This window comes from Natrix helvetica (assembly GCF_964273705.1).
Source record: "Natrix helvetica genome assembly, chromosome: 4".
Classification (NCBI taxonomy): domain Eukaryota; kingdom Metazoa; phylum Chordata; class Lepidosauria; order Squamata; family Natricidae; genus Natrix; species Natrix helvetica.
This window is the reverse complement of record NC_138550.1, coordinates 141,056,734-141,069,145: the sequence shown is the minus strand read 5'-3', so window position 1 is coordinate 141,069,145 and position 12,412 is coordinate 141,056,734. Positions and strand designations below refer to the sequence as shown.

The 12,412-nt window shown below is 37.9% G+C and overlaps 1 protein-coding gene across 1 annotated transcript in view; it reads right to left on the bottom strand.

Annotated features, from left to right (window-relative positions):
- Positions 1-5,954: 5,954 nt before the first annotated feature.
- The window catches only part of RIPK2 (receptor interacting serine/threonine kinase 2), a 31,826-nt gene continuing 25,368 nt past the window's right edge, over positions 5,955-12,412 (bottom strand). Inside the window, exons 9-11 of the mRNA XM_081952450.1 lie at positions 10,360-10,444; positions 8,604-8,756; positions 5,955-7,028 (exon numbers count right to left, since the gene is read on the bottom strand). Coding sequence (XP_081808576.1) covers positions 6,688-7,028; positions 8,604-8,756; positions 10,360-10,444 — 579 coding nt within the window. The 3' untranslated portion in view covers positions 5,955-6,687. The remainder of the gene's footprint in view (positions 7,029-8,603; positions 8,757-10,359; positions 10,445-12,412) is intronic.

The window sequence follows — 12,412 nt, the reverse complement described above, 5'->3', positions numbered from 1 at the left end:
AAGAAGCCAGAACCCACTCCTGGTTTACTAATTGCCATTTGAAATCTTCCCAGCCAGCTTTCAACAAGCAAAGTCAGTGGGGAAGCCGGCAAGGAAGGTCACAAGTTGGGATCACTCGATGTCTCGTTTAACAACCGCACCACTAAACTATGAATCTATTGTGGTTGTAAATTGAACTGCAAAAGAACCAGGCATGCTTAGCCTAAAGATGAGAAGGCTATGAGCAGGCATGATAGCCATCTTCCAATACTGAAACAGCCGTCATTGGATGTGAGTATATCTACAGGTGGACACTTTAAAGAGGTCGATCTAAGCTTGAAATAAGGAAGAATCCTTTTTGTAACATTGAGAGCTATTAAACAGTGGAGGCTCTACCTCCTGGAAGCACAGAAGGTTTCAAGCAATCATGTTTTTGAATGGTCTGAGGATTGCAGTCAGGAAAGGGGATTGGACTAGATTTCCAAGGTCCCTTCCTATCATATAATTCTAGGGTACACTAATCAGAGGGGTGAATTCTGAACAACATTGAAAAGCAGAATTTCCAAGGTTTATCCAATGCTTACGTAATTGCGCTCTTTACAGTCTCCAGCTTTTTATACTAAATATTCAGGTTGCTTAGCTACAAAAATTCTGTCAGGAAATTACAAGTCATGACAAAATGTTTATATCCACGAAAAACAAACCTGTGAGTTTTTTGTTTTGCCACCAATTGCAAAATTATAATTTGAGAGGGCTTACTACTGCGAAGCTATTTCCAGTTCTGAGAAATTCTATTCCTTCTATAATGGTTGTGCTATTTTAAGACAGCAATAAATAAGAAAGAGGGAATGAAAAGCCAGATGATATTAGGCATTGCTTCTTTTTTTTCTGCAGGATAATGATTTCCAAGATTCTTTCAATTCTGTTATTCAATAACGCATCCTAGAATTTGCAGAACTTTTTACTCTGAAAGTAGGATGGCTTCATGTCCACCAACTTAAGAGGACAAACTCCCTCAGCTCCTGGTGAATGCAGGATTAAGTAGAGCTGTGCACAGACACTTTTCTATCCACACTCCAGTACTCCGAATTTTCCACGTTGCAGAAATCTTGATGCTCCCACTTTCCATTTTAGAGTAGAGCAAAAGGAGAAAGAGCAACTTTCTCCTAAAAACAAAACACCTACTTTCCGTTTAGGTCACAAAAATCTGCAGATGACAGACTGCTAGTCCTCTAAATCTTCCTGTATTACAGTATAGTCAGTGCATACTATAATGTGCATGCATATGTGCATATAGTCACATGTGCAATGCTTCTGAGTAATCAAAAATACAAAAGCAAGCAGGGGTTGTAAACTTAGCATAGACATGCTTTATTTTTTTTACAAAAAATCACATTTTAATGTGGATAGAAATTAACATAAGCAATGAAGTGACATGCTGGATCAAAACACTGCAACCAAGGCAGTGTTTGGTTTTGGCTATTTCCTCTGGGGGAAATTGTTTCAGTCCAGATTAAGACTTTCTTCTTCTGCAAAACTTCAGCTATGAAAGTCTTGTAACAAGAGTAACAAGCCAGAGAACTGCATAACTGTAACTGGTGGTTCAAAGTGTAACCACTTTCTTCCTTTGATAAATACCATACAGGATGCAGGTTTCAAAGCTTGATCTTTCTGATCCCATTTTAGCTGTTGTAATTCTCTGCTTTGAACAATGGTTCAGTCCTAGCTTGTAATTTTCTCGTTATACTCTTTACCCAATCAGAGGATGACTTTCCCTTATGACATACAATGGACAATAAAGCTTCACCATCAAGACTGTTTAGTGCATTACAGGTAATTCTCGGCTTAGACCACAATCGAACCCAAAATTTATGGTGCTAAGTGAAACACTTGTTAAGTGCGTTTTGTTCCATTTTACAACTTCTCTTGCAGTTAAGCAAATCACTACAGTTGTTAAGTTAGTGAATCTGTCTCCCGCATTGACTTTCTTGTTAGGAGGTTGCAAAAGATTATCACATGATCCCGGAGTACTTCAACCTTCATAAATATAATCCAGTTGTCAAGCGTTTGAAATTGGATCACATGATCATGGGGATACTGCAATAAGTCCTTAAGTGTCATAAATGGTCATAAGTAACTTTTTTCAGTGCCGTTGTAACTTTGTAACAGTCACTAAAGGAACTTTTGTAAGTCAAGAACTACCTGTATTTGAACCAGCTTCTGCCTCCCGGTACGGATACTCCTCAACTTATAACTCAATTGAAGCCATTATTTTTGTTATTATGAGAAACATTTGTTAAGTGACTTTTGCCCCATTTTATACGACTTGCCACATTTGTTAAGTGAATCACTGCAGTTGCTAAATTAGTAACAGTTGTGAATTGCATTTGGCTTCCCCATTGACTTTGCTTGTCAAAAGGGGATCACACAACCCTGGACTCAGTCAAGGTCATAAATAGGAACCAGTTGCAAAGCCTCTGAATTTTGATCACATGATCCTGGGAAATGTTACAAAGGTTGTAACTGTGAGAAATAGTCATAAGTCCCTTTTTTCAGCATCGTAACTTTGAATGGTCCCTAAATGAACTGTTGTAAGTGAAGAATTACCTGGAGTTGGCTGGTCCTCTGCTTGTAAAGATTATTCTACTCTCCTAAGCTAAGCTAAAAATATACTTCAGAAATAATTGCTGGCTTCTTTCTTCCAAAATAGGCCAATAGTTAAGAAATTTTTAAAACTGTAAACTTTGACAAGCCACAAATATGTCCAGCTGTAAATATATTTGTATTTGACGTCTTCTTGGCACTTAACACAAAGCGTTTGACACTGACATTACACCTATTACCATTACCTTATTTGACTCCTCTCTGTGCTCTGATTCTGTAACAAAATACTAGTGCTAAAGTTCATATCGGTAGGCCTGCCCGACTGAAAAAATTTCAGCCTGGTTTGGTACACCCTTGTATCAAGGAATTTGTTGACATGCTTATATAACAGAACTGAATAACAGAGTTAGAAGGTACCTTTGGAGGTCTTCTAGTTCATTTGCCTACTCAAGCAGGAACCCTTATGCCATTTCAGGAAAACGGTTGTCCAGTCTCTTCTTAAAAACCTCCAATGTTGGAGCACCCATAGGTTCTGGAGGAAAGTTGTTCCACTGATTAATTGTTCTCACTTTCAGGAAATTTCTCTTTAGGTCTAGGTTGGTTTTCTCCTTGATTAGTTTCCACCTTGTTATATGAAACTAGAGAGCTCCATTGGTAGTAATGACTTATTGGATCAGATCCTTTATCTCAAATGTTTTTCAGAGGGCAAGTGCCTGGGTTTCATTGGCTGACAAATAACATATGCTCTAGTCACATTTGCCAATGACAGCTTATGTACTCTGTGAATAACAGGGGGAAATAATTGGTAAAGAAAGTAGCAGAAATAACTGTGGCCACTTTTAGATGATAACAGTATTCAAGGGAGGAATATCTCAGCAATCCAGCATATATGGTTGACATGCAGAAAATACCAGGCTCAATCAAATAGCAGTGCCTTCAGCAACTACGCCCAAACAATTGAAGAGCTTTTCCCAATTTAGGGGGAAATGAATAGATTAGTTAAACGAAGGGTGTAACCAAGTAGATGACAAAATCTTATCTTCATAAGCAGAAAGCAGGCATTAGCTGAAAGTTAAATGTGAGATGTCAAATAAGGTACAAATATAATGCATCAAAAGTCAACATTCGTAAGGGTAAAACTTAAGGCTGTACATGAAAATTTGTCAGAAGTTAGGGAAAAAATCTTTTAATATAAATGTAATAAAATTAAATTAAATACTGCTTATCACTCCATGTATATTCATTAATTTTGAAGGGATACTGGGAGCTGCATCTTAGACTTTAGTGGAGTACATGAAAGCTTAGAGCCGTGATGGTGAACCTATGGCATGCGTGCCCAAAGTGGCATGCAGAGACATGTTGCCTGGCGCACACAGCGTTGCCCGTTCCTCTTCTGGGTTTCTGGCACGCATGCACATGCGACGATCAGCTGACCGTGAGTGCAACAGCGCCGGACATGGGAAAAGCTGGTTTTCCATTTTCCAGCATGAGCATGCGCACCAGCCAGCTGATCATTGTGCGTGCCAGTAACTGGAAGTCTAGCCTGCCGGTGCGCATGCACAGGGTGGAAACCGGAAGTTTGTTTTCCGGCACGGGCACGCCCCCTGGGCAGCTCCTCTTCTGTGTGGCAGACCCAACAAACGCGAGCACATGTACTCTCTTTTTGGTGCCGAAAAGGTTCGCCATCACTGCCTTAGAGCCTCAAGTTGTACAGCGATGCATTTAGGAAAATATCCCATATGTGTTCTCAAGGATTCTTACAAAATTCTTGTCAAGTGGACCAGGATTGTCTCCCATTTTGTAGATAATAAGGAATGAAGAAACAAGGTACTGATTGATGCTTTTGAACTCTGATATAGGAAACGACTCCTGAGAATACAATGGACGACCAAGGCAGGGTGGGGGTTGGGAGGATCATCAAGCAAAACAGCCCAGAATTTTCACTCAAGGCACAAATCTTTACTAAGTAAGGACCTGACTCTCTAGAGCAGTGTTTCTCAAACTTGGCGACTTTAAGTCCTGTGGACTTCAACTCCCAGAATCCCCCAGCCAGCTGGCTGGGGGATTCTGGGAGTTGAAGTCCACAGGACTTAAAGTCGCCAAGTTTGAGAAACACTGCTCTAGAGAAGGCTCTTAACACTGGGAAAGGTGGAAAGAAAAAAGAGGACAACCAGCAGTAAGGTGGATGGACTAAATTACAATGGAGATAAATATATCATTGGAAGACCTAAAGGACCAGGTTAGGGAGAATTTGAAAAAAAATGACCAATATGGTCACCAAAAGCCAATAATGACTTGATGGTGCATAATCAATCAATCAGATGAAATTGAGATGTTTTTCTCTTCCTAACACCGTTTAATAATCTTTAACTTTAGCAAGTATCTGAACCAAGGACCTTCTAGAAATAGAATTATGGAGCTGGAATCATTTAGTTCATCCTTTAGCCACAGTTTGCATTTGTATGAGGAACCACATTTGAATCCTACCAGTCACGCGTGAATTAAGATTCTATAAATTAAAAAAAAAAACCTTATTTGGTTACTAAAGAACATTATGTAGTCTCTCTTCTGCCATAGCTCCTCTATTCCACCAAACTATATTCAGCAGAATCCTCAGTGGCTTAACTGGATAAGAAAAGAGCTTCAAAGGCATTTGTTCATATAAATGATGATAGATAGTAAATCAGGAATTAATTGTATGAAATTTTTTGGCATTCCTTTGAGTCAGACTTGATTCCTAGCCACTGCCTGGACAGATCCCTGTAGTTTTATTGGCAGGAATTCCGAAGTGGATTGCCACTCTCTCTTTCCCAGGGCTGAGAGTTACTGACTCAAGGTCACTCAGTTGGCTCCATGCCCAAGGCGCAACTACAACTAGAGAGCCACTCTCCTGTTTTGTAGTCCGACATCTAGATCACTACACCAGACTGATTCTATATGATTCGTACCTATTTTATACTATAACCCATCCTTGTGCCATTTACCAAATAAGTGGATTACTTGGAAGAATCCTTTCCCCTTTTCAGAATATGACATTGTCTACCCCTCTCATACTTAAACAGAATTAGAGTATGGAACACAACTTCATTTTATAAAGAGGAGGGATTATGAGGTAAAACCTCGTTCATACCTCCCAGTTCCTCAGTATCTTTAAAGTGTTTCTTCTTAGAGAGCACAGGTGTCTACCGAGAAAGGAAATAAATGATATAAAACAATAAAATATATTTTTTTAAAAGTGTTTCTTCTTGACGCAGAAGTGGTTGTTATATCCACCTTACCACACCTACTTTTGTGTTAAGGTACACTGAACATGGATTGCTTTCCATCTTAGCAAAGTATTCATGAACAATTTGAGCTATAAACAATGGGGCCTCTATGAAAACAATATATATATATTTTCTAAATTCCAGCACAATTCATTTGCATCAGGTTCTGCTCTTTGGGAGAATTAGTGTTCTTATGCCCTGGGCCAGGCAAATCTCGGCTTGAAATGTTCTTTAAAGATCATGAACAGAGAACATGTTCCTTTCAACAAGAACTTACAGGGTTTTTTTCCCCATTTTACAACGCTGCAAAACAATAGTGAATGCATTCCAAAATGCATCTGGGGTTTGTCTCATTAAGTCTGGTCAATGTTTGGCACAGCCAAATAGGGCATGTATAGTTTGCTACAACTCTCATGGTTAAAGACAAGCAAATTCATGTAGAAGTGGTTCATATTCATATAAAATACTTTATAAAGGGTAGTGTTTTAGAACATTTCTACTAATTCACTAACCCAGTAATCCTTCCCTATTTAAAGATACACTTGATTGACAGAATGCTTCAAAAGACAGGATGCCCTTTAAGTTGCCTATAATATTTTATATTCTTTGTATAATTTATATTTTCTTTTTAATAATTCCACAAAACACAGATTTATTCAGTAAGGAAAGTTCAAGTGTGTTGTTATTTTTAAAAATGGTAAGAACATTGTGTAATACTTCCATTTGCCAGATGCTGTCCCCCTCAGCCAGCAAACTAAGACCTTCAGTTTGGAACCATGCAGCAGAAATATAAAAGAGATACTTCAGAAATAGAAGTCCAGATTGCAAGTCCTGACATTTATAGATGCAAAGAAGTGCTCCTGGATACAGGAGGTATATCTGGGTAAGGCTGAAGTCCCATCTGTTTGTTATCTTTCAATTTTTGTACTATGATTCTAGCGACGTCTTCTCCTTGACTGTCAGTAGTATCAAGCAGTTGCCTGACTCTTGAGGTCCTTGTAGGTTTGGTGTTAATGAGTTCATAATCTTCTTTCATGATTAAATCCCTGGCGACAAGGGCATCTAAACACTGGTTAATGCAAGTATCCGTCATCTGATGGACAATATTCTCTCTTTTAGTTTGGATCCAAGCATGAGCTACAGCAAAATCTTGTGACTGCATAGTCCTCAATATAAAGTCTAATATAGAGAAGGAAAAGAAACAACAACAACAAAATCTAACTCAGTACTAAAATAAAAATAATATCAAACTACACAAAGCAATTTAAGAGAACAGAGCACATTTTCCTAATTTTTTAGTATGATAACTATGTTCTTTCACTTTTATTAAAATAAAAGCTGCATTCTCTAATTATTTCCTAAATACTAGCTCTTCCTTCAGCAGATCCTTAATTGTGTTATCTAACTTTTTGTCATATCTGGACATAACAGATTTTGCTTTTGTTAGATAAACATGATGGGCAGTTATGATTATCTGAAGGTGAAAGATGGTAAGGCATGCAACACACATTGTTGCAGTGTGGAAATCCCAAACTTTAAACTAACATTTATATCTTATTGTTTTATCTAAATATTAGAGTCACCCAAAGCATTTGCAGACTGTTATTGCTCTGTAGGGAGAACGAGGCAGACAGGGACTGGGGCAAGGCAGGTTGAAGCTAACACAATCTTTATTAAACAGTGACAAACAGCTCAGAAGTACGGCAAATCTCAGATAGGCAAACAGCAAGCAAATGACAGCTGACAGCTCTTTTATAGTCGAGCTGTCAGGCGATTGACCAATCAGGTGGCTGGATTCTCCCGCCGGCTGGCTGGTGCGTCTTGGCCAATCAGAAGCGACCAATGTAGGTCTATGGCAGGAGAAGTTAGCAGGCAAGTCTATGGCAGGAGAGCTTAATACACAACAGTTATTCAATGTTATTAAGCAGATAGTGTGTTTCAAAAGTCAGTATGTCCCACTTTGTGGTTATCTCCAACATGAAATATGTCCACACGTTTTAGAATCAACTGCCTTCTGCACATGTACCTCAAATGTTTTGTCTAACATAGATTATACAAAGGCTATTTTTTCCTGATGGGTTAAGTTTCCTTTAGATGTTCACTTTATTTTTATTGTACTCATTTGGTTCTAAATACCATTTTAAGGAACACATTTTAAATGTTATTTAATGTTGTAAACCAAGCTATCAGAACATTAATTATAATCCTCATTCCAAAGTGCATAACTAAATGTCTATGTAGATTTTTCATTCATCCAGGTAATGGTTGTTCCAAAGGTGGTTTTTCAAGAGCTTTAGAAGCTTCTTGGATGAGAAGCAAAATGTCTTCAAAGAAAAACCAGAAAGTCCAGTTGACTCCTGAAAAAGTACCTTTGGGTATAACTCCGATTGTTTAAAACAATCACAAATTCCGCAGTGACATGTAGCTTCTGTTCAAAAGTTCCACCTTCTACATAATTTCCATTTTCTTCTACATTCTTAAACTGTGTATGAGCTAAACCATAAAATAATTAATAGTTACAGTATACTACTCTCTGAAAATCAATCCTGGTGATATACGGCCTGTACATTGCTATCAGGAAAAAAAATAGTTTTCTTTTTATAAATGCCCCCATAAAATAACTCTCGCAAATATGCAAAAGAGAATAATGCATGCACATTGGTGAATATTATGATGTTATTTCTAGAGATCCGATCCAGTTATATAATAAAACAAATTGATCGCGAGTAGGATTCAAAACTCTCGGCTGCATACCTGGATTGGCTCCTGCTATCTGTAGCAAGCCTGGCATGGAATTTGATGAATTAGAACTATCTGTGTTAGATGAAGAACTTTGTTGAGATATGCAAGACTGAGTACTCTGGGAGTGTGGAACATAACTGATCAGCGAGTGCGGTTCATCCTTAACTATCACAAAAGAAAAGTATCTCATCAATTTAATGTAAAAAAGAGTAAAAACAAAAACAAAGCATGAAATAAACCCAGAACTACTCCATCATTTACCTACCATCCCAGCCATGCTGCACTACACCAAATGGCTGCAACACAACCAGTAGATGGGTTTTCCTTTTTGTTTCTTTCATTATCCCAACGGATAACATCAGAAGTCATCGTATTTTTCAGAGTATAAGACGCACCAGAGTATAAGACACACCAAGATTTGGAAGAGATACATTTTTAAAAAAAGTTTTTGCACTCTGCAGGCCTCCCAAACTATCTGCATGCCTCATTTTTTGTGAAAAACGGGGCATGCGGAGAGTTTGTGAGGCTTGCAAAGTGCTCCTGGGTGGGGGGCAAAAACCGGTCCATTTTTTGCAAAAAACAGGGCATGCAAAGACTTTGGGAGGCTTCTAGAGTGCTCCTGGGGGATGGGGGGAGGGGCAAAAATGAGCAAAAACCACTCATTTTTGCCCTCCCCAGGAATACTTTGCAGGCCTCCCAAACCCTTTGCACATCCATTTTTGGGAAGGGGGTGGGGTTTCTGGAGGCCAAAAATGCTGTATTAAGTGTATAAGACACACCCAGATTTTCAACCTCTCTTTTGGAGGCAAAAGGTGTGTCTTCTATTCTGAAAAATACGATATCTATTGTTTATTACACAATTTATTTTTATTTAAAACAATACAGTAGAAATATATATATATATCTACCCACATAATACTTTAGAAAGAACACTGATTATTGTAGAATACAGATAGTCCTCAACTTATGACCACAATTGAACCCAACATTTCTGATGCTAAGTGAGGCATTTGTTAAGTGAATTTCACCCCATTTTACGACCTTTCTTGTCACAGTTGTTAAGCGAATCACTGCAGGTGTTAAAATAGTAATACCATTGTTACGTGAATGTAGTTTCCCCATTGACTTTGCTTCTCAGAAGGTTGCAAAAAGTTATCGCATGACTCCAGGACACTGCAACCATCATAAATATGAGTCAGTTGCCCAGTGCCAGAATTTTAATTACATGACTTGCATGTAATTAATGTAATTAGGATGCTGCAAAGGTTTTAAGTGTGAAAAACGGACATAAGTCACTTTTTCCAATGACATTATAACTTTGAAGTTCACCAAATGAACTGTTATAATCCAAGGACCACTTGTACCAGTTTTCAATCTAAAATCTTACGCTGGATAGGATGCTATTGGTTCAACTCTGTTTTGGTCCAATCCATTATTAACATTCTGTGAACCAGAGAGACACTATCTAATTATGCTGCGTTCGTAAGAGATGAGGGGTCCTTGGTGAACTCTGAACTTGGTTTTTTTTTTCTTGCAGATGTTTCATTACCAAACTAAGTAACATGATCAATGCTAGTCTGAAGACTCTAGCACTGATAACGTTGCCTACTTTGGATAATGAAATGTCTTTAAGGAAACAACCATGTTCAGAAAGCACAAGGACCCCTCATTTCAACCCTGAGCTGCAAATATTCTCCTTTACTGGTATCCATAAGAGGATTATGTAATTTGCCAATTATCAGACTGCAATTGTGTACAGAGGACATACCATCTGAAAGGAGGTTGCAGGGTTTTGATATATTGTGGGGAACACTTGACGGATAAGATTGATCATCTTGGGATGAACAGGAATTCTGGAAAGAACAGAATCACATGGAACAAAGATTTTTGGTTTAATTTTTTCAACTGGTAAAATTTAGCAAACAAGTACAATGACCACAAAATGTACTAGTGATTATGCTAGATATATTTAAAATCCTACTTACATATCAGTAATGAAAATAAACACACACAAAGAAAAATCTACTATAAAATTCTGTATAGCGTCATGCGATTATTTTAATCTTTAAAATTATATTGGGGCTGCAATACTAGCTGCCCAGCGCCTCATATGGCCCACCGGCTGGACACTCCTGAAATATACGAAATAAGGGCTTGAGTACATGTGCTCCACATTTATGAAACATCTTGGATTTTTTTCCTCTGCATACTTGTCTTATGCAATATGAACCCAATAGGGCTGCAGAGTTACCAATAGTACCGTTAATACCATTAATTCTACCTTATGTTGAAGTCTGAGGGTATCTAGAATAATTTTACTCATTCTTATGGCTTTCAAATTTGTGTAGGCTAAAGTTTTCAGAATTGATGATCAATCATCAATCTAATCTGTCTGAGGGTGTCAGGAAAGCTATTTCAAAACCTTGCATTAATATCAAAATTGTTGGTTATAAATACCACACACAATCAGTAATTGCCTCAACCATATTGTGGTTGATTTAGAATGCAACAAAAGTAGTGCAAAGATTTTTGTGGTAAACAAAAGCTAAATTCATTGTACAATTCATGCATACAGCTCTTCATCAAGGGACATTTTTGCTGCCTTAAATAAGGAGACACACACAGAGACCCATAATAAAACAGCATTGTCACTCGCTTTCAAATTTCCACATAAAAATTACCAATGATATACAATACAATACAATACAATAGCAGAATTGGAAGCGACTTTAGAGGTCTTCTAGTCCAACTCCCTGCCTAGGCAGGAAACTCTACACCACTTCAGACAAATGGCTATCCAACATCTTCTTAAAGGCTTCCAGTGTTGGGACATTCACAACTTCTGGAGGCAAGCTGTTCCACTGATTAATTGTTCTAACTGTCAGGAAATTTTTCCTCAGTTCTAAGTTGCTTCTCTCCTTAAATAGTTTCCACCCATTGCTCTTTGTTCTGCCCTATTTTATTGTTTGTCATTTTATTAATAATAAATAATGTTTATATTTTTTAATAAATGACAACTCTGTAAGAAACATCCCACAAAGAGAATGTAACAAGCCTAAAGTCACCTGGAAACTACCATGGCTGATGCTGCACTTGAACCCAAGGCTTCCAGGTCTAATCCAACATTAATAACTATATAGATTCTCTACCCCCGTTGTTGCCATTAAATCAATTCATTATTCCTATTCTCTGGTTCTACAGGGATATTTACCAAATGCAGGGTCAAATTAAAGATTGATCCACTAGTATGAAATGAACAAAGACTATGATGAAATTGTATCTCCTTTTTACAGGGTTATTTGTTCTTCTCCAAATGTCTGTGGTGTTTCTCTGGGAATGAATGCTAGTGAGAGAAACCATTTTTCCTCTTTTAAAAACCTCTAGGAAGGATGCTATATCTTAAATGTGGTGCAAATTCACATTGTATAATCTGTCCCAAATTAGACGGGTAACACAGCAGGAGGCAGCCTAACACCACTTGATATGGTCTAAAGTTTCTCTCCCCATTCCATTCCTGAAGAAGAAAAAAAAGGGGGGGGGAAGTGTTTTTGACTATCTGATCTTTCAAGGATGAGCCCTTCCAAAGTTCAGAAATTTCCACACAGGCATTTTCCAAAACTTTTCCAAACAGCCAGAGAGTATCAGTTCCTGGATAATTGAAATGACCCTCCGTGTTAGGTATCTCTCAGTGTCTTCGATGGAGGAATGAACTAGTCATGCAAATATTATATGATTTCTGAAATGATATTGAATTGTAAGGGCTCGAAGATCTATTTATTTCAAGGACAACAGTGGTCTGAAGACACCTCTCTGTGCATTAT